This window comes from Colletotrichum acutatum (assembly GCF_030867785.1).
Source record: "Colletotrichum acutatum strain CBS 112980 chromosome Unknown BDZ83scaffold_21, whole genome shotgun sequence".
NCBI classification, from domain to species: Eukaryota; Fungi; Ascomycota; class Sordariomycetes; order Glomerellales; family Glomerellaceae; genus Colletotrichum; species Colletotrichum acutatum.
The window spans coordinates 48376-65483 of record NW_026849015.1 but is presented as its reverse complement, the minus strand read 5'-3'; the positions used below and the strand labels follow the sequence as shown (position 1 = coordinate 65483).

Sequence of the window (17108 nt, the reverse complement as noted above, 5' to 3'; positions counted from 1 at the left end):
GTTGACTAATAAGCTATGTCACTTGGCCAAGCATGATGCGTGCCGATTGGAGACTATAGCCTCAAGGGCATTAAAGGTGCTCACCTAGGTCATGGACAGGGAAAGATTTTCACGGTGCCCTGGACTCGTTGAAGTCTCACAGTATCGATTAAATATTTTGGACATTTCGACACTTTTGATATTCATGATAAATTGGGCATTTAATTTGCCTATATCTCGGTATCCAAGCGGGCCAAGTCCTCTATGCATCTAACTTTAGATGATCCAGCATTGTATCGATCTTTCCAAGCAAGATCTGGTAATTGATCGCATCTGAGGCGAATTCGTCTTCGGCCACCTCGCCACCAAGAGTCTTGACTCCCTCTCCGTCTTCGCCATTCTGAACGGTCTCAAAAGCAGTGACGGGAGCGATCTCCTGGGAGACAGCGCCAATTTCACCCATCTCCTCATTCAGCTGTTCACTCTGTGCAGCAATGGCTTCTGCCAATTCGGCGTTGATCTCCCCCTCTTCGTCCATCATCTCTTCAAGATTGGCGTCCTCGAAACGCAGACGGAAGCGCTCGCCCAGATAATACCGGATATCGTCCAACAGCTCGATAGTATCCGTCTCTTCACGGTTCTTGAGTCTTTCTGCACTTTCCTTGATCAGCTCCGCAAACTCGGCCTCGTCAATGTAGTCCTCTAAACGGTTGGCCAGGTACCGAGCAGCAAACTCTTCCAGGCGCTGAACGCGCAGGTCCCACGCCGCGTGGATCACGTCGTAGATGTTGATGGGCTCCATATCCTCTTCCCGGTTATCCTCTCCGTCGGGTCTGTGGGTGCGGTCAGCCCAGATGTTGCTGCTGCCGCTTCCGAGGGTACTGATGGCCTGCGCTGCTTTCGTCTTGAGCTTGTCGAGGAAGAGAATGTCGGCAGTGTAGAGCAAATCTAACGCGAGATCCAGAGGACAGTCCACCTTCTCAGTGTACAAGAACGTAAGCACGATTTCGAGGACCTCGGGCATACAGTCGACTGTGACCACGTGCAGGTTTTCCGAGTCCTGCGCCTCCCTGAATTCGCTGGAGAACATGGTCTCAAAGTACGGGCTGCGGATTAGCATCGCTTTATGAACGGGATAGACCACCGACTTTCGAGGCCGTTTCCTGGGTTTATCGCCGTTTGATGCAAGGCCGAGCGGGATGCCGACAGCATGTACAACATTGTCAGGATCCTCCGCATCATTCTCAATCTCGTCGCTCTCCGGTTCGTGCGCGCAAAGGAGGCAATCGGCAAAGATTGAGTTGTCATGGCGCCATTTCACCTCGCCAAACCTCTTCGTCTCTACGGTCATCTTGTGGCCGAGGACCTTTTCCCGGTAGAAGCGATCAACTTGGGCCTGGGCGCGCTTCACCTCGTCCTCGTACCTCTGGCGCGAAAGACGTCGGTCATTGCCCGCCAGGATTGCCTCCCATAGTTGCTCGATCTCGAGCTGTTTGCTGAGCTTATCAACACCAGTGAGAACCTCTTCCTCCGTCACGGTACTGCGAGCATTGACCACATCCTTAGGTACTTCTCCTAGATACAGATAGCGTAGGGCGACTTGGAAAGACTCGAGCGGGTAGGTGGTCGGAAGCTTCCATGTTGCGGTATCGGGTGCGCCATCGAGCTTCTTCCTGAAGTACGGCGTCCGTGCTGCCAGTAGAAACTTGTGCATGTTGAAGGACTGCGATGCTGCAATGAGGCTGATGTCGGTTGTCTTTGGAACGTTCTTGGAGAGTAGACTGGTAATGTGTCCGGCCCAAGGTTGGAGGGGGTCTGTAGACTTTGAATAATCATACTCTAATAGGAGGTTTCGTATCCTATCGTTGAGGGCATTGTAAATGCACCGTTCGCCCTGAAACGTGTTCCTTTCGGCCAAGGCACCTTTCACATTGGTCAGTCAATAAGTCTTACTGTACATCGATGTATAACCCACCGGACTCCAGAAGTAATTGTACGAGTTCTAGATGCCCACATAAACTAGCCTTGATACTACTTGTCAGTAGGGCCTCAGTCAAAAGTACGGGGGCCGCGCACTCACAACAATCAACGGTGTGTAATCAAAACGATCTTTGCCATTGATATTTACGCCAGCCGAGATCAGCTCCTGACACGTCTTCAGGTCGCCTCTTCTGCAAGCTAGCAAGAAAGCCTCGAACTCGGTCGTCTGATCCAAGGGATTGTCTTCTCTTAGCACGCCGTTTGCGATCAACTCATGCTCCTCTTTGAGCTGTACTTCTAATTCATCTTTTCGGAGAACCATAGTGACGAACTCAACGAACAGGACAGAATCTCTATAGCCTGGAAATCTAAGCAAAGAATGATATGGAGGAAACGCATCAAATAAGTGAGAAGGTCAAGTTCGCCTCCACATCTGGGACATTGAAGATCTTAGTGAGAATGAAGTCCGATAACTCCATGAGGTCGCCTCTGCACGGGCCACTTTGGACCTTCCTTACGTGATGGCTTCCAGGACATCATCGGTGCCCCACCATTGAACCCCTCCAGAGCTAAAGTGCTGACTTATCGATAAGATATAAGCGAGATTGACCCATTCTGACAGATGGAGCTGGATTATCTCAGCTCCGCCACTAGCGTCGTTGCCATGGCATCGGCCCCCAGTTGTTTACCCGAGCTCGATCTTGTTAGTCCCATGCAACCAAGTTCACAGCTTTGACTTGCAGTGCACCTTTCCCGGTCAACCACCACCAACAGCTCGGATACTAACATAGCAGGTTCGCGACCGTCGTCTTTCTTTGCCCCTCAACTTCTATGGATACATACAAAGATTCACTTTAATCAAATTCATTGCGCGTTGCATCCAAGATGTCTTTGGAGGCGGATAAGTATGAGGTGCTGGAGAAAATCGGTAGGCACCCCCATTCACGAGCTTTTCACGTTGCGACCCGACCAAAGGGCTCTTCACTAACCAAACCATCCAACAGGCCATGGTTCCTTTGGAATTATCCGAAAGGTTCGAAGAAAGGCCGACAACCTCGTCATGTGTCGGAAGGAAATCAGCTACCTCAAGATGTCGCAAAAGGAGCGCGAGCAGCTCCACGCCGAATTCCAGATCCTCTCAACCCTCCGCCATCAAAACATCGTCGGCTACTACCATCGCGAACACCTCAAGTCAACCCAAGACCTCCACCTCTACATGGAGTACTGTGGTAATGGTGATCTCGGTCGCGTCATCAGAGATCTGGCTGTCAAGGGCCAGCGTGCGCAAGAGTCATTCGTGTGGAGCATTTTCTCGCAGCTGGTTACTGCGCTCTACAGATGCCATTATGGCATTGACCCTCCCGAGGTTGGCAGCAATGTGCTGGGCCTCTTCAGCACAGCATCTAAGCCTAAGACGCCCCCGGGTACCATGACCATTCTGCATCGCGATCTCAAGCCGGAGAATGGTATGCTTCATCGGCCTATCAATCGACGTGACATATGCTAATTGTGAATAGTGTTCCTCGGAGAGGACAACTCCGTCAAGCTTGGTGACTTTGGCCTGTCCAAGATGATTCAGTCCCATGACTTCGCCTCCACCTACGTCGGCACACCATTTTACATGTCGCCCGAGATCTGCGCCGCCGAGAAGTACACGCTTAAGTCGGACATCTGGTCTCTAGGCTGCATCATCTACGAGCTCTGCACGCGCGAGCCCCCCTTCAACGCCAAGTCGCACTTCCAGCTTGTTCAGAAGATCAAGGAGGGCAAGGTCTCGCCTCTTCCCAGCTGTTATTCCAGCGAGCTCATGGGCACCATCAAGGACTGCTTGAGAGTCAACCCCGACCACCGCCCGGACACTGCACAACTCCTCAACCTCCCTGTTGTTCGATTGATGAGAAAGGAGCGAGAGGTTGTTGAGCTCAACAAGGTCGTCCAGAAGAAGGAGGATTCACTGGCTCGCCGCGAGAAGGAGTTGAACGAGAGAATAGCCGACTTCGAGGCTGACAAGGCTTCCGTCAGACAGGAGGTTGACAGCTCGCTGCGAAGAGAGTGGGAGGTCAAGGCGCGTCTCGAGATTGATCGGCAAATCAACTCAGAAATTGAGGCCCTCCGAAAGCGATTCGAGAGCGAGGTCCAGTCTCGTGTCGACGCCGAATTGCAGAAGAAGACGATTAGCTTGGCTGCCGAGCCCACGCACGCGCTCGACCTCGCAACATCGCAAACAAAGTCAGACTACCCGAGGTCTTCCGTTGGTAATGGCAGCGGAGACGACGAGCTCTCATCGTGTACCGATCTCACCGACATTTCTTCAGACAGCCCTTTCACGAGCAAGAAGGCTACTCGCACCCCCTATAGCAGGGCCCAAACTATGTTCGTCGGTGGTCAAGGCACCCCTATGGATATCGAGATGGCATCCCCCTCACCCATCGCCATTGCTTCACTTTCGTTGTCACCTAGACGACATGCCGGAACCCAGGTGCCCAAGCTTAACAGCGGAAACCTATTTTCTGGCAACGCCGCTTCTTCTGGCGACCCGATGTGGGACGTCCCTCGTGACACCATCAGCATCGACTCCGACGACGAGGACATCGTTCCCTCCCCAACTCGCAACATCAAGTCGAAGCACAACCCTTTCACGTCCAAGAACCGTCCGGTCTTGATGTCTCAAAAGACTGCTCCCATTACTCGAGTCAAGCCTCAAGGATCGGCAACTGGTTTGAACCAGAACAAGACGTTGCCCTCGCTGCCCAACATGGCCTCGAACCCCGACCTCAGCCGCGGTCTCCGCGAGCGCTGTCAGTCGCCTAACCGTCGATTGAGTAAGATTCCTTCGGCAGCGAACCTGTCGGCTGCAAACGGCAGTGAGTCTCCTGGCGGTCTTTCCCGCAAGAACTCTACCAAGAAGGATCAGGAACCCCTTGGTAAGGTTGCGGCGAAGAACAACATTAAGGGCAGAACGCTGGTCGAACTTCAGCAGGCCCGAGCAGGAGGTCGTCCCCTTTCCGCTGTCATGTCTGGTGGCGAGAACATGAGCCCTAAGAGGGCATTCAAGGATCGCATCGCGGACCGTCGGGCTAGTGGCGGCGAGCCTGCCGCGGTATGGGATCCCGAGCGGGACGAGATGCCCAGTCCGTTCCTGATCAGACGTAAGCCCATGGCCAGAGTCTAAGATCATTTCTTTTCAATTGGCATACAAGAGCGTTGGGTGGCGAAGATACCATAGCATGCACACGGGTCATTCATTGGTTGTTATTGTCGTTGCTCATTTATCACTCTCTTTTGTTTTGGCGGCACCGAAAAAGCTGGAGGATATCTTCCGATGGAGGTAATTGTGGGTGTCTATACACAGCAATCCTGAGTCCTGGTGATGATCAGACGGGACTCTTGACTTTCACACTTATGAAGATGGATTTTGGAGGTGTTGGATTGGAACGGTACGGTGTTGCCGGACTCGGCCGGGGTTTCATTTTCATCGCAGACGTTGCCATGGCGTTGGGTAGATTGTTTGGTTGGTTACTTGTACATGTTGCATAAGGGGTTTGCAGGTGTAGTTTTATCACGGACGAGACAAATATTCATCTTCTCAAGTACCTATGTTTTGATCTTCCCGTACAATGACGTTATGAACTATAGAATGACTGATATCGTTGTATTGGATACCGCATGCATATGAGGTTGCCCTCGTATCAATAGTTGCCAACGTGAGTGGCACGTTGACGAACAACTTACTGTAACCGTATATGGTCCCCGTGGCATTCAGCGATGGTGTTCCGGTCTAGTCTCGTTTCACACAGGAAGAAGTTCAAGACATCTGGGGTTGACCAGAGCGGCGTGGCCAGAACGGCCAGCCGTGTCATATTTCACGCAAGACAATTCACATTCCAGATCGCTCCGAGATTCTACCTTTACGCCATGTTGTCTCCTTTGACTCGTAATCGATGATATGGGCCCCCCGTAGATTCTCTAAGCGAGACCGAGAGCCCGAGACAACAAACGGCGAAATAGCAAGAAATATTGAACAATGTTTGCTTTTCGACGTTCGTTGTAAGCCTTTGGTAAGCATGCCGTCTCTGAGAGACTGAGACCTCCCCTCCCCCCTCCCCTGGATAATAGCGCAGAGTTTATTACAACTCACCGATTAGACGACGAACCTGTCCTAGCAAGCCGGCTGTTCATGATGATCTCATCACTTTATATGACAAAGGAAGCTTTTTGATGTTTCAATTCGACGTCCGTGATGTGATAGAGGGAGGGATTGAAGGGGGGTTTGCCCGAGTGCCGGGTCTTTACCGGCCTGCATGTCTCAGAGGACACCGGTCCGCATCCGCATAAGCGTGCGTTCTTCTTGCTGGCCAGAGTGTCTATTCCACGCTAGGCGATGCGCTGTGAGGAGGATCAGTAGGGGTTATGTGATATGTGAGGGGGGAAGCGGCACGGCGGCCACGGGGAACGGGGTGTGGGAGGCACGGAGGGAAACGGGGGGAGGAGCCTAGGAGAAGGTAGGTAGGAATGGGGCCGCGCTTGAGTACGTTTGCTGATCATCGATGCGCGGTCATCATGGCGCTGAGACAGACATGATGGACGACGTACGTGATTGCGGGCATTTGCTGCATTAGCTTCACCTACTTATTCTTTTCGACGGCAGGCGGGACGGATACGGAGGGGGTATTCCCTGCTGCTGGTGACTGAGATATTGTCGCCGTCATCACTCTGAGCACTGCTTCTGCGGGTGGTTTGGGGGAGTATTCCGGATCTAGATATGTGCTTTTGCTTTTCCGAATGCCCTCTCTCTCTCTCTCTATCCTGCCCTCGGCGTCTTTGCTCTCCACTTGTCCGCGCGCCGGGGGGTTCTGTTCACGGTGACATGGTATCGGAACACAAGCTGAACCCAGCTTCTACCCGTGTATGGTTCGTTCATCAGCTCATGATGTTGGGGCCAGTGCGGTTTAGGCTTGGTGTTTTCTTGATATATTTGCTTTTTCTCATCTTCGCTTACTGCCACCCAAACCTTTACACACCCCCTTACGCCCACATCAACCATCGGCGACCTGCCTGAGACCCCCAGCAAGCCCATCTTGCATACCGGGGAACCGAGAAAATCATGAAAGCACCGGGCACAGAGAGATCCCGTCTGCGGGAGAGAGACGCAGCTTGATTCCTTGGTCCTTGAAAAGCCCCGAAAAGAAGAAACAAGCACTCGTCCTCCGCTCGTCCAGAGCAAGCAGCAGGACCAGGACGAAACAGGCGCGGGCGGAACTTCGGGAGGCTCAGCGGGCGGGCAGGTGTGTTCTTTTCTTTCTTTCACACTATGTTCCTGCCGTGTTGTCAACGATTTTGAGACACTTTGGAAGGGCAGAGCTGACGAAGTGGTAGTCCAACTTGGAATAGTCCTCCGATGAATGATACCCCAAAAGTTCAGGGTCAGACAAGGGGGTTTTACATTGCGCTTGCTTTGCTTTAGCTACCAAGGAAGAAGGCTACCGCTTTCGGAGGGGCTGCGGCCAGATTTATCACATCGTTCGTGATCGCGATCTAGATTGGTGCTACAGTATCGCATCTCGTCTCTCGGACTTTGGAGATTAGGTTTCTGGGGGGACAGAGAAACGGGCTCGGGCCAATTCTTTTCGTGTTGTCTTAGCTCGTCAAAAACTAACGAACACCTGTCTTATGAGCTGATGAGCAAGGGGAACGTCGACATTCCGTGGTCCCCCGTTCCCCCCGTTGCAGTCAAACGATAGCCGTACTGGCGTTCTTTTGAAGGACCAAGGACCAAATCGATCATCAAAAGAAGAGAAGAGCTAGGCTGGAAGCGATCTACGTTGAACGTAGGGTTCAGGCGAAGAAAGGCATTTAGTTCTTCTAAACGCGGTGTCTCAAGCCACGCGAAGTAGCGACGGCTTCTAGTCTAGACTGGTGAGCTTCGAAGGGCAAGCCACAACGGCAGCTAGAACATCCGCGCCCACGAGGGAGCGGTTTGGCCCCTTCTTCGCTTCGTGGTCGAGAAACATCCTACGAAAATCCATGTATATCGTCCTTGGCTATCCCACCTCAACCCCATGGTCGCTGGCTCTGTCTCGCAAGTTAGTTGGCAGAAACAGAGGGAACAGAGACTGAGAGAGTGACACAGAGAGTAAGAGAGACAATGGCTCAGCAGGAGCCTACGAAACTAACAAACCCCGGACGTTCTTCCGCTCTAGTCGAGACATTCCAGTGTCTCTCCGGCTGAGAAGACGTTTCTTTTTCCCCGGATGGCCCTACCGAGAACAGAAGTGACGTCCGCGTTGCGGGATCGCCAAAACGTTCGTTTCTTGGGTCTTGCAAGCTGCATGAAGCAGCTCGCATGCAGCGTGCATTTACAGGGCACGGAGCACCGCGGGAAGCAAACAATGCTTTCAAAAAAGATTGCATGTACGGGCACGTCCGCTGTAGGGCAATTCGGGAGAGAGTGGGCAATATCTCGCCCTTTGTTGCTTTTTCCTTCTGCCTTCCAAGGGGAGGGGGTGGGTATCATACGGTCTGAGAGCTGCTGCTGCTGGACTGGACTGAACTGAACTGGATGATCGACCGCCAACATTAGCTGCTGACCCAGGCTGAACCCCAGACTAGACGTCCCATATGCATACATTCCCACGTCTAAGGACCGGGATAAACGCGCAAAGCAGCCAAAGGGAGAGCTCGAGAGAAAGAAACCAAACGACAACCAGACCCAAGCTTGACAAGCAGCAGCATGCCGGTGATGCACTGCGCAGGGGACACGTCAAGGGGAACCCGCAGCCGCGTAGCCGCTTCCTACGACGAAAGCTCGGAGCGCCGTATGACCCCTTTCCGGGTCGATCTTTCAAACTGGCCAGGCTAGAAAGCGCGTCTGCGGCACAGCGGCGCGGGAAAGGGGGGGGGGGATAAACGACATTTGAACGGTGACCATTCATGGGACGGGAACGGGTTGGGCTCGACGGACGACCAAGAGGATCGCCACCAACCGCGGACGTGCATGGTGAGGGAATCACCACACCTCTTTGTGCTTTGCCTCAGCACGGGGAGCAGTCTAATCTCGGGCCGTGTTACGGTTTCCGGTCATGGTCATTACAGTTGCCCTCCTCCTCCTCATCATCCTCCTGTCTCCCCCTATTCGAAGGAATGGGGAGACGTCGGAAGACAACAGGCGGGATTGGGGAAGTATTGAAGCAGCGGGCGCAGAAAACGTTGAGCTTGGAATTTTACCATTGACAACCTGAACCGTTCAGCCCGCGCCGGCCGCCCGCTATCCGCCGTTGACGGGATGTAAATGTCTCGTTGGTCCGGGTTCTTCTTTGGGGGTTGCGAACTTGCTGCTGCCGCGTCGCTTCGGCTTGTTGCCGTGTGGCTGCTGACTATTGGAACGTATGGAAATGCCACCACACAGACACACACGCGCCTTACATCTCCCGCCAATCACTCTCTACGTCGCCAGCCCTGTAAACGTTGCCATGACACTAAGGCTTCTAGACTCCAGGTTCGAAGCATGGAGTCATTGATTGTGGCGCCTGCGGCCGCGGTAATTGGGAGCATGTAAGGGCGTTGTGACGGGATCTTTTGACAATCTGAGCTTTCTTGCAAGACTGACTTTGGTTGTTGAACCCCCAGGAGGCGTGGCAGTGATTCGAAGAAGAACAACCAAACAAGAAGCGATGGTAACAGAAAGAGAGGTATGGATAGCATACGGGATAGAGGCCGTCGAGATTCTTGGCCCCCACCCTCAACTTTGAACGAGACCCCCCTTCCACTTCCTCTGAAAGACCGAGCCAGTTGGAGGCAGGGCATGTTGGCAAAACAGGCAGGCAAGTAAAAGTGGATGAGGCTATATCCTGCGAATACCGCGGCCGGCAGTGAGACCTGTGACTGGAAGAGGCCAATGGGCCGAAACCAAGACGAGGTCGAGGGGTCCCTCTTTACGAGCGAAGATTTGCGAGCACGATCGCACCTTGTGGGCTGTCACATTTTTTTTCTGCTCTCTACTGGCCCTACAGGCCTGTAGATGACAGAAAATGGCTGATAGGGGAGGATAGAAGGTTGGAAGGTGGAAGGATAACTCCGTCCGGCTCTCTCGCGTGTCTGCGGGTGGTGGATTCTCTACTTCACCGCTGCATATCACGAGCCTCTCGGCGGAGCATCCATCCATCTTCACGTATGGAGTACCGGAGTACATGCCCCTCTTGTTTGCTTAATCATTGCCAACGGGTGTCTCGTCCTGAGTGATTTTACCTCCTGGGCTAACGACTCGAGTCTTGTCCTGAAGCATTCCAGCGGAGTCTATCATCGTAAAAGGTATGGCCAAGGAGCAGGAGAAGGAGCGGCGGCAGCGATATAGGAGAGCAACGTGGATGCGTAATGAGATGTCTGCAGGAGGAGAGTGAAAAGAGGCGGGGACCGGACTGATGGGGGTTGACGTGCTGGTTACTTTTCCGACACACCCATGGCCATGCGTTGGTGATCACCCAAGTGATCTCTGGTACGGCAGCCACGGAGCGCATATGCGGCGTCTTCCATACGGATACTTCCAGTTTGCCCCATCCCCTTTCCCCGTAGGCACGAAGGAGGTGGTGTCAAGGATCTTCACAGAGATGGGGGGCCAAAATGCTTAGGCGCAAGGTGAGAAGGGGGCCTCCTGCGGAGTCGACGCTCTCCGGCTCCTTTGGCTTTGTGGGCATCGCGCCATATTACCTGTGCCAAGCGGGAATGAACGTTGACTTCATGTGGGAGGCGAGCCTTGGACCGTTGGGATGCCACGATGCCTGGGTTCTTAGTGGGTGCCGAAAGAGGGGGAGCCCACGGGAGATCTCGAGGCATGAGTCCGCGAAGTCGGCCAGCGAGGACGCGTTCTCCTCAATATACGAAGGGGGGTGGAGCGGGCAGTTTGAACGCTAGACCAGCCGAGATCGTGTAGAGAGGACTGGGCGGGACAGAGTTGATGTCAGTACGCATGGTTGGTACTGGGCTTACGAAGTTACGACGAGGTGGTTTCATCTATCTGCTGGAATGAAGGTTGGACGAAGGGCACGAAGGATGCTGATCGTCACTTGTTTCGTTCTTGGAAGAAGAAGAGTAACTTCCAGGAAACACCCGGACTTCACCCCTTCTCCCCCCCCCCCTTTAAGTGGACTCTGTATGACAGCATGCGCGGTGGACGGCAGACTCCAGACTGCTGGATCCGCTCGGTCAGGTTGTGTTCGACCAGGAAGCCAGGATCATGGAAAAGCACATTATTCAGTTCCCTCGGAGGGTTTTTGTCACCGCGATGTATCTTGCCGTTCCCACCCACTGAACATGCTCATCTCCCCTCGTCGAATATTGAGTTTCCTTCGGTATTATGCCTTCGGGGAATCGGGAAGACGCCTGCGATTTGCAAGATCCTGGGAAATGATCCTCTGAATCGCGGAACCTCACAGCTTACCCCCTCCCTAGTCCCACGATTTTCGATATGTATGCAAGCACAGCCTCGCTGCCTCTTTCTTGCTTGCCAGGGTAATATGGAGAGGGGAGCAGCAGCAGTACTCGGTACGCCGAATCGAGGTTGAGCTCGACTCGGAGCCCTCCCGTTTGTGTCATGAAACCTGCCTTTGCGTCTCCTCTTCCTTTTCTCGGTCAATAGTCGTGATCGTATTTCCAGGTGGGTTGCGTAGTACGTATCGTGGACGCAACGCTTCTGGGAGCCCACAAACGGTTGTGGAAAACGTGTCTCTGCTGGGATCACCCCTTTCCCTTCGAAATCCCGGCGTACTCGTCGAGTAGGGAAATGGCTGGATACTATGTGTGGACTGTGTGGACTGGGTTCTCTGGAAATGCATCCACTGGAGCTAAAGCAGTTCCCTGCGAATAGAGTCCACAGAGGCAGATACGTTAAGAGTTCGTAATGTGAGCCTTCTCCTCTTGGGATCTTTTTCTGCTCGCCCGTCATCATTTGACGTGCAACTCCAATTTTTACCCAATCTTTGTCCGGTGTCCAAGATGCCTTGTTCCCAGTTGCCAGGAAGGAGGGCCCCAGAGGCTCGGTACTGACGGAGCCTCGCCCGCGATGAACGACGTCAAGGTAATTATTCAGGACGGTGATCGGTGGGACTTGGTAGTTGAGACCCCAGTGCCGTGTAACGTCAAGCACAGCGATGAGAAACGGCATCAGGGGGTGCGTTGTGTTGTTTTTTTTTTGCTTTTTGAGGGGAATGGAAAAGGCCAAGAAGGCAGGGAAAGGAGACACAAGGCCACGATGGAGTTGTCGATTTGGGGATAGGTTGGTAGAGCCTAGAGGGGGGCCCAGTATGCATGCTCTTCTGCTTTTGTCTCGAGAAGATGCTTCTCCCACTCGGAGCCGGTTTTTTGTCAGCAAGGACCATTGGGCAATATCCGGAACTCGCCCGACGACTCGGGACAGACAGGCTCGTGCTTCTGCTTCTGCTTCTGCTTCTGCTAGATGCTTGTGCTTGGTACGGAGTACTGATGCAGTGGTGCTGGTGGTGCTCCAGCCTCCTTGAGTGTGCCTGGCCTCGCATATCGTACCCTCGCGATATTGAATGGGACCCTCGTGAGTTACCCTTTCTTGCAAGCTGCATGTTTCCGTCTCAGCCCTCGGACATTGACCCTTGAGTCGACCTAACCGCTCCGAGGGATGTCACACATGCAACCTGCGTTGTTGCTCAAGAGCAGCGAGTCGCTGGTATAGAGTCGCAATATTGATATACACCAGAAGCCCCGTTCGCCGGACGAGAAGCCCATTCCTGACGTTGTTATTGCTCTCTTTTTTTGTTTTGAGTCCGTCTTGGGTCATACAGCTGTCAGAAAAAGCAAACCGGGACGCCGGTGTATTCTTTTGACTCTTAGTAGAGGCCGATATAGGGACCACATGCAGGGGTCCGGGGACTGGCTTAGCAGCAAAGGGCTCATTTCGCCAGTCCGCCTGCATTCCTGTTGACAGGGCTGGAGGTGAGGGGGATATCCCTTCGAGAAATTCCCAAACGGTCTTCTAGCCTCAATGAATGAAGGCAGGGAAGATCCTTTTTTCGAGCCATGTGGCTTGCGAGTCATCAACGTTCCAACTCCTCTGAATTGTCATATTGCGTTTCCCCGCAAGGCCCGCTTGCGGCCGACTCGTCGAGATGAGGCAGGGCCTCTGCTATGCGGATTTGCATGTCTGTCGGACGCGTACTTTTTTATTGGGGTTATTCGTAACTTCGTAAGGAGTAGATCATTGACAGCCGAAGGGAGAGGTACTTTTTTGATGATGATATTGCACAGCGCGGAGGGCGGCAAATGCAGTAGCATGGAAGTCCGTCCGCCTCCCCGAGTCTAGACGGCTTGCAGACTTTGCCGGCAGAGATACTGGCACTGCTCTCGGGACATGTAGATGGACCAACAACCATTCTCTTTTGACAGGCAAACAATACCGTACTTTGCCGTACGTATTGTGTAATGCGAACCAATTGACCCATGCTCTCTGGGCCGCTCGCCTTGGTACCGGTATTCCTGTCCCCGGCCGATGCGGCAAACTTTGACCGAGAGCAGCAGTAGCAGGAGCAGCAACGCCCCCGAGATGCAGAGACCGAGGTACGGATATCATAACTGGAACCAATCCATGAGACCATGGTGACATACGAGCTAAGCTCGCAGCGTGCTCCTTGCCTGTCTCCTTCCAGCTTGCCCGTTGAGCGGGATGGGGAAGAACCTATCCAGAGGACGACTGACCAGCACTGCCGGGGTCTGTTCGGTGGTCTTGTGTTGCACTGCAGGCTACCCGACAGCCCATCTTGCATCTTGTCTGTTGACGGGCTGCTGCTGCTGCTGCTGCTCACTCACTTGGTGGCTGTAGCTCTTGGGGGGACGCAGCACCGAGGACGGCATAGAGGCACATGGGCGACGAAGCCTCGAGCTTCATGATGACGGGCGCAACGCCATTCGATGTGAGGGTTGGTTGCAGTTGAACGGTACAAGCGCGTGCGTGCCATTTGCTGGCTTTTGAATCAATCCCAGCAGCGGCATTCCACGGGGAGAAGCATGTGCTGGTCATCGACGTGGTTTTCGTTGCATCTTGCTGCATCCTTCAGCCGCCTGCCACCCCCCATGTTCCCGTTCAACGGCAGCATTGAAGGCGACCCTCCCCCCAGCTCGTTCTCGGTCGAGATCTGCCCCTGTGGCAAGGGGGAAACCAGCCAGCAAGGCTCAGAGACTCATGCTGGACATGCTGTGAGCCTGTGATGGAAATTTGAATAAGTACAGCAGTTATGAAATAGAACTGAATAAAAAGCCAAAAAGAGACGCCCGGGGAAAACATCGAATGGTGAACCATTGTCGTTGGCGTTACAGGGCTGCGAGACAAACTGTTCGAGAAAAAGCAAAATAAACAACGAGAAACATAATTGGACATCGCATCCCGGACATGGTCCAGATTGGGCAATCTCATCGCATTGACAGGTTTGCTGGGCGTTATTAATAGAAATTTGAGAGAAAAATCCAGGCTTCTGAATCGTTCAACCCGCAGCGCCCGTTGTGTGAACATGGGAGAAAAGATCAAAAGCAGTAGGAGAAGAACGTTTGCAGTCAGATTAAATGATGGCGGTTTCAAAAACATAATTCTGTAAGGGCGAGAGGTTATCATTAGTCTGGAGGAAGAGACAACATGTCGTCGACTGGAATGTTTTCTGTCCACCAAGCGACGTTGGAGAGATGAGCGGCTAGGCTCTAGTAGGGAGAGGACTGGGGGTGCCTCATCGAGGTGTGTGTCTGTGTGTCACTGAGCTACTCAAAGTGTGGCTGATGCATTTTGTTTCCCAAACCCAAAAGAGTAGAGCTCCCCCCCAAAGGCCCCCAGGGGCAAGGCGGAAGCACGGGAGGAAGACTAACGGCCAGAGTCAGGCCATGATGACGCCTGGAGGCCTTGAACGAGATTTAAACAAGCACAGCCAGACGGCGAAAGAATAAGAAAACGGTAAAGAGTGACAGCGCCGCAGCGCCCATCCCGACCCTACGTGCCTACTTTGACGTCCGGATGGGTGATCTCTTGAAGGGGTGGGAGAGGGGGCGTGGGAGGGCTGCCAGGGGCAATTTGCAGTTCAGCGTTCTCGACTGGCCTAGAAACCCTGGTAAGGAGGAGAAAAGCCAAGGAAGATTCGTCGACGAGGGCCACGGATCTGGTAATCCAATCCCGTGGTGGAGAGAAGAGAGAGAGAGACAAAGATGGGTAGATGCAGATGGCTAGAATTGGTAACTTGGTTGGGTTAGTAGTCAGCCCACAGGCGAGAGATAGAGAACGCAACATTCAGAGCAGTTCCAACCTTCCATTGGGCCTGCGAGAGCTTGATAGACCCGTGCGAGATGGGCAGCAAAAGGGCCCCTAGTCAACGAATGATCTTGATCCATCTCTTCTCAACAACAAGGGGCCCTACTTTTTCCTCTTAGCGTGATGGGTAAAGAACGGGTTTCCGGGTATCCAAGAAAGACCAGCCAGCCCATTCGACCACGGTTCTTCAATGTTCATCTAGGACGCTTTCAGAAGAGGTTGCATCTCTTCGCGTGGTGGTTCTTCTCGGGTCGTCCAGTCAAGAAAGAGTGTGTTGGCAGGGCAGGGGGAATCCTGGTTGATCGTCGCGGAGGCTGGAGATCACAGGATTGTCCCGTGGGCCTCTGCTTTTCTGTTCTATCCCGTACCCAAATGCCAGGTCTTCTTCACACCCCTTGGATCCGGCCGTGTGCGTAGGGAACTTTCGGGAGGATTCGAGAGAGGCGTCCAATGGGATGACCGACCGGGAAGAGGGAAGGGAAGCAGAGAACGCGGTGCTGGGAGGGAGGGGAAGGGGGGGCATGTAGATGAAGCAGGGTAGGTTCACCTACTGCACTGTCTATTCACTATTATCTGGAAAGGTTCATGTCGGTTCAATTTAGGATCATCTAAATTTCATTCGAGAGAGTGTAGGCTGCAGTAGATGCCTGGGAAAACCAAGCTACAGCTCCTGTAGTCGAAAGTTTGTGTGATGTGGCTTTGGGAGAGCGGCGGTTCAATTTCTCTAAATCTCTCAGACTAAGGGACGCCGTAGATGATGCCCGGCCGCCACAGCTCTAGCCGAAACTCTCGGTTAGTCGTCTTTCCAATCCGCACAAATCTGACGCTTCTTTTGGGGCCGAAGCGAGATCTAATCGAGATTGTCCGCTTCAGTCGCAGGAGGCACTAGCCAGCTTATTAAGTCACGAGAGTTGAATTACCAAATCTCTCGAGATGGGCCATCTTCAATGCTGCCAGCCTGCCATGGGCAGAAGCCTCGGCCCTCAGGGCATACGATGGTAGGAGCTGGCTCCGATTGCGAATTGCCAATGGACTTATTCCCAAGCGGCCGACGTTCCTCGCGGCATGGGGGAGCAAGCTCTGGCCTGTGCTTCTTCTTCCCATCTTATCCTTCCCATTTTATCCTTCCCCCACTCTTGGAAATCTCAATGTGGTCGAAGGACTGGCCAAGTAGGGGATCCAGGGGTGGTTTGTCGTTCCAGAGGTGTTCTAGGGGCTTAGCCAAATGGGATAAGTTGCTTTGATTAAGCGTTGAAAGGGAAAGAGTCTCGACTTTGAACAACAGGAAATGATTTACGAGGCGAGACCGGGCGACGAGAAGAAGGATAAACTAGAGCCGTTTTTGCAATTGAAGACACATTTCTCACGGTCTTTAAAATGTCTTGCTATGTTTGTTTGAGGTTTGAGCCTCATTTCCCCTTCAGCTAGTGGCATTCTCTCTTTCACGCCGTTTCCGTCATAATTCTCTCGTTTGGAACTCTCGACTCTTGTTGAGCGATTAAGTAAGTGTGAAGATGGATGGTGATAGTGGAGCCATCGCAACAGACTTTGGGACCGGTTCTCAAAAAGCAAGCTGATGGGATGAGAGCCAAGGGTTGGGCTTGGGCGGATGGCCCCCCCTGTGCTGATCGACAGATCCTTTCTACGCCCTCGTCCGCGTCTGGGTCCCGCCATCCCAATCAGCGTCCCTGGCGCTCTTGAAGGAACCTGCCGTGGAGAGACGCCAGAGAAGGACCTGGTCACGCCCGTTGCACCGGTACCAACCATGGGATTCATTGGCCCAGGCACACGCTGGCGGCGGAATTCAAGCGGGCGACATCATCGATTCCATTATACTTAACAC

The 17108-nt window shown here is 53.3% G+C and overlaps 4 protein-coding genes across 4 annotated transcripts; 1 reads left to right on the top strand and 3 right to left on the bottom strand.

Annotated features, from left to right (window-relative positions):
- Positions 1-155: 155 nt before the first annotated feature.
- BDZ83DRAFT_739152 (BTB/POZ domain-containing protein) lies at positions 156-2501 on the bottom strand. Its single transcript, XM_060513038.1, has 3 exons — positions 2060-2501; positions 1955-2003; positions 156-1902 (listed from the first exon to the last, which is right to left on the bottom strand). Exons 1-3 carry the CDS (start codon positions 2279-2281, stop codon positions 242-244), a joined length of 1932 nt encoding a protein of 643 aa, XP_060367864.1. The 5' UTR covers positions 2282-2501; the 3' UTR covers positions 156-241.
- A 187-nt stretch (positions 2502-2688) lies between these two features.
- BDZ83DRAFT_611137 (G2-specific protein kinase nim-1) lies at positions 2689-5547 on the top strand. The gene is made up of 3 exons (XM_060507645.1): positions 2689-2887; positions 2964-3425; positions 3477-5547. Exons 1-3 carry the CDS (start codon positions 2845-2847, stop codon positions 5129-5131), a joined length of 2160 nt encoding a protein of 719 aa, XP_060367863.1. The 5' UTR covers positions 2689-2844; the 3' UTR covers positions 5132-5547.
- A 5521-nt stretch (positions 5548-11068) lies between these two features.
- On the bottom strand, positions 11069-12540 carry BDZ83DRAFT_176865 (uncharacterized protein). The gene has a single exon (XM_060501499.1). It carries the CDS (start codon positions 12113-12115, stop codon positions 11270-11272), a length of 846 nt encoding a protein of 281 aa, XP_060367862.1. The 5' UTR covers positions 12116-12540; the 3' UTR covers positions 11069-11269.
- Positions 12541-13695: 1155 nt separating this feature from the next.
- Positions 13696-14583, bottom strand: BDZ83DRAFT_611133 (uncharacterized protein). Its single transcript, XM_060507644.1, has one exon. The coding sequence runs from the start codon at positions 14555-14557 to the stop codon at positions 14060-14062; it is 498 nt and encodes a 165-aa protein (XP_060367861.1). The 5' UTR covers positions 14558-14583; the 3' UTR covers positions 13696-14059.
- Positions 14584-17108: the final 2525 nt, after the last annotated feature.

Coding starts and splice junctions, on each gene's coding strand:
- BDZ83DRAFT_739152 (XM_060513038.1), bottom strand. CDS start 2,281: ATGGTTCTCCGAAAAGATGAATTAGAAGTACAGCTCAAAGAGGAGCAT. Junction 2,004..2,059: donor ATTACACACCGTTGATTGTT/GTGAGTGCGCGG, acceptor AGTAGTATCAAG/GCTAGTTTATGTGGGCATCT. Junction 1,903..1,954: donor ACAATTACTTCTGGAGTCCG/GTGGGTTATACA, acceptor CCAATGTGAAAG/GTGCCTTGGCCGAAAGGAAC.
- BDZ83DRAFT_611137 (XM_060507645.1), top strand. CDS start 2,845: ATGTCTTTGGAGGCGGATAAGTATGAGGTGCTGGAGAAAATCG. Junction 2,888..2,963: donor TGAGGTGCTGGAGAAAATCG/GTAGGCACCCCC, acceptor ACCATCCAACAG/GCCATGGTTCCTTTGGAATT. Junction 3,426..3,476: donor CGATCTCAAGCCGGAGAATG/GTATGCTTCATC, acceptor AATTGTGAATAG/TGTTCCTCGGAGAGGACAAC.
- BDZ83DRAFT_176865 (XM_060501499.1), bottom strand. CDS start 12,115: ATGCCGTTTCTCATCGCTGTGCTTGACGTTACACGGCACTGGGGTCTC.
- BDZ83DRAFT_611133 (XM_060507644.1), bottom strand. CDS start 14,557: ATGTTTTTGAAACCGCCATCATTTAATCTGACTGCAAACGTTCTTCTC.